Raw genomic sequence first — 3045 nt, forward strand, 5'->3', positions numbered from 1 at the left:
AAGGGTCTGTCCTTCTACACCTATTTATAGAACAAAAAAGATGGTCAGATTTATTCATTATTGGATAAATAAAAACATTTTTTAAAACATTATATACAGCCCCCTCAATTGATAGAATTTTGCATTATTTTAGCTTCTACTTGCTAAGTTACGTACATATATACGCTTGCTTATTTATTATTTATCGGCGGCTTTTAATTATTCACGCTATTAGAGCTCGACACGACTCTAATTTTTTCAATTACACAAATGAAAATTATTCAAATATTGTGTATCAAAATAGATTTATATATGTGTACACTTGTTTGAAAATTAACTAAATTTATATCATATGGTACCCTTTTATGCTCTCACATTCAGTGACGAAGCCAAAATTTTCATTAAGGAGGTTCAAAATCTGAATGTACTTTGCGGATAATTATGCAAATTGATAGGTAGGATTATGAAAACTTTAATAGAGGTAGAGAATAAGAAGGAAAATATAATAACACATGCAGAAATTAGGTCAATCTAAGAATTTGCAACTTGAACAAGGAAGATTCTGAACCTTTCAACAGTTTGAAAGTTTGTACAGTATTAAAATCGAAGTATAGCACTAAATTTGAATGAAAATTATTCAAATATGTATCAACGTCGCACGTACATTATGTGAAATAGATTTATATATGTGTACACTTGTTTAAAAATTAACTAAATTTATATCATATGAATACCCTTTTATGCTCTCACATTCAGTGGCGAATCCAAAATTTTCACTAAGGGGTTCAAAATCTGAATGTATTTGCGGATAATTATGCAAATTGATAGGTAGGATTATGAAAACTTTAATCGAGGTAGAGGATAAGAAGGAAAATATAATAACACATGCAGAAATTAAGTCAATCTAAGAATTTGCAACTTGAACAAGGAAGATTTTGAAGCTTTCAACAGTTTGAAAGTTTGTACAGTATTAAAATCGAAGTATAGCACTAAATTTCAATGAAAATTATTCAAATATTGTGTATCAACGTCGCACGTACATTACTTGAAATAGATATATTTGAAATAGATTTATATATGTGTACACTTGTTTGAAAATTAACTAAATTTATATCATATGGATACCCTTTTATGCTCTCACATTTAGTGGCGAAGTCAAAATTTTCACTAAGGTGATTCAAAATCTGAAGAAGTAGACACGTGAACTAGTTGAAGGGGTTCGACATCTAATGTATATACATAAAAAAATATTTTAACCATATATAAATAGTAGAATTTTTTTGTTGAAGGGGGTTCGGATGAAACCCTGATCACAAGGTGGCTCCTTCGCTGCTCACATCATAATTTTGCAAACAATATTACGATAACATAGCTATATGCAATGCACTAAATTTGAACTGGTGACATTATGCTCTGAAGTTCTGGAAAATTAAAATTGTTGAATATATAGTCATTTAGACGAGTCTATTTGGGTGAGAAACTTTTTCTTGAGTAAGATGGTGTAATATTCATCTAATATTTCTTTTACGGATCATATTTCTTCCATTAATTCCTTGGTCCCAATTCTTTTTTATTTTTAGAGAAAACAACTAAATTATGAAAAATTAACAGAGTACCTAAAAATCATACACTTACACAATTCCTAGCAAAATTTCATTTCCAGCCCAAATTCTTTCAAATTTAGTTTTCAAGATTATCTCACAGCCCATTTATAAACTGCTTAACGTACGGCATATTTTTATTTTAATTTCTACTAGTCCTTTTAATCACCTCTTGAACTTAGCCAACAATTCCTAGTAAAAATTATTTTTCCAACTTGACATTGAATCAAAACTTAGGCATAACATATTAATTATAGCAAGAAGAACAATATCATTAACAAAATTCGAATCTTATTGCACATAACATAACAGACACTCTGGTAGCTGATTAGCATGCATGTCATTGCATACATTGCCGGGAATGCTTTTATTTCATACATTAAAATACTACAACATGTCGTTGATTAGAAGTAGGCAGATAGATGCCTTATGCTGCGGATATATAGGTTTGAAGTTCTCCAGTACAAAGTAAAGATCCATCATGATCATAGAGTTTGCAGCCCTCTCCTGCGGTGCAACAATTAACGCAAACTTGATTAAGCTTGGCCAATCCAGAAGATGGACAAGTCATGTATGCAACTCTAGGGTTACACTCCAGAGTACATGCCTTGGGTTCATCACTCTCTCCTTCACAGGCAAATTTGCCGTCTTTATCGAAATAGTAGCAACCCTTGTACCCTGTGCAACAGGTGGTGCATCCCGTGGGATAAATCATCGTCTTTCCTTTTGAACGAGGACATTTTGAATAGGCAATTTGTGGATCACAATTTCGGGGGCAAGCATTTGGGTGTTTGGGGTCAGATTTTCCTTCGCAAACAAAAGATCCGTCAGCACTGTAATACTTACAACCTTTATAGCCTGCGCAACAATTGGTGCATATGGGATTTTTCGAACTTCCTTCTGAACGCGGGCATATCCCATAGCCAAGATTACCACATTCTTTGGTACACGCCTTGGCATCAACAAGTAGCAACATTCCTACAACAAATATAATAAGGCGCTACTTGTGTATATGTATCAACAAAGAAATTAAAGAGAAAAAAAATAAAGGAGAAAGGAAAATCTTACCAAGAACAAGTAGGTAAGCAAGGAAACTAACTTCTTTGTGAACAGCCATTATGGATGCTTATTTTCTTTTTCTTTTCTTTTTGGGGGGTGAGGACTGAGGAGTGTCTATCCTCCTCCACCTATTTATAGCAAAAAGGAGTGATAAAATAAGATAGCTAACGAAAACGTTTTTTTTTCTTCACATTAATAGCCTCCAATTGATTAAAAAAGAAAACGATGTCTTGTATTATAGGTTTTATTTTTATAACTTAACTAAGCCTATTAACCTTCAATGAATATAAATGAGTTATTTTGTTTTGTTTACATTTACAGGAAGTTAAAAATTTGACAGAATCATTAATTTTAAAATATAGAAAATTAAAAAGAAAATAAAAAATGAAGCTTTATTTTTTAAGAA

At 31.8% G+C, this 3045-nt stretch overlaps 1 protein-coding gene across 1 annotated transcript; it reads right to left on the bottom strand.

Moving 5' to 3' along the window:
• Window positions 1-1851: 1851 nt before the first annotated feature.
• Window positions 1852-2781, bottom strand: LOC129896351 (proteinase inhibitor type-2 CEVI57-like). The gene is made up of 2 exons (XM_055972222.1): window positions 2649-2781; window positions 1852-2558 (listed from the first exon to the last, which is right to left on the bottom strand). The coding sequence occupies exons 1-2, from the start codon at window positions 2695-2697 to the stop codon at window positions 2008-2010; spliced, it is 600 nt and encodes a 199-aa protein (XP_055828197.1). The 5' UTR covers window positions 2698-2781; the 3' UTR covers window positions 1852-2007.
• Between the last annotated feature and the right edge of the window lie 264 nt (window positions 2782-3045).

This window comes from Solanum dulcamara, chromosome 7, assembly GCF_947179165.1.
Source record: "Solanum dulcamara chromosome 7, daSolDulc1.2, whole genome shotgun sequence".
NCBI classification, from domain to species: domain Eukaryota; kingdom Viridiplantae; phylum Streptophyta; class Magnoliopsida; order Solanales; family Solanaceae; genus Solanum; species Solanum dulcamara.

Excerpts from the sequence above, each read along its gene's own strand:
- LOC129896351 (XM_055972222.1), bottom strand. The coding sequence starts at position 2,697 with ATGGCTGTTCACAAAGAAGTTAGTTTCCTTGCTTACCTACTTGTTCTT. Across the intron at positions 2,559-2,648 it reads TGCTTACCTACTTGTTCTTG|GAATGTTGCTACTTGTTGAT; the intron begins GTAAGATTTTCC and ends TATTTGTTGTAG.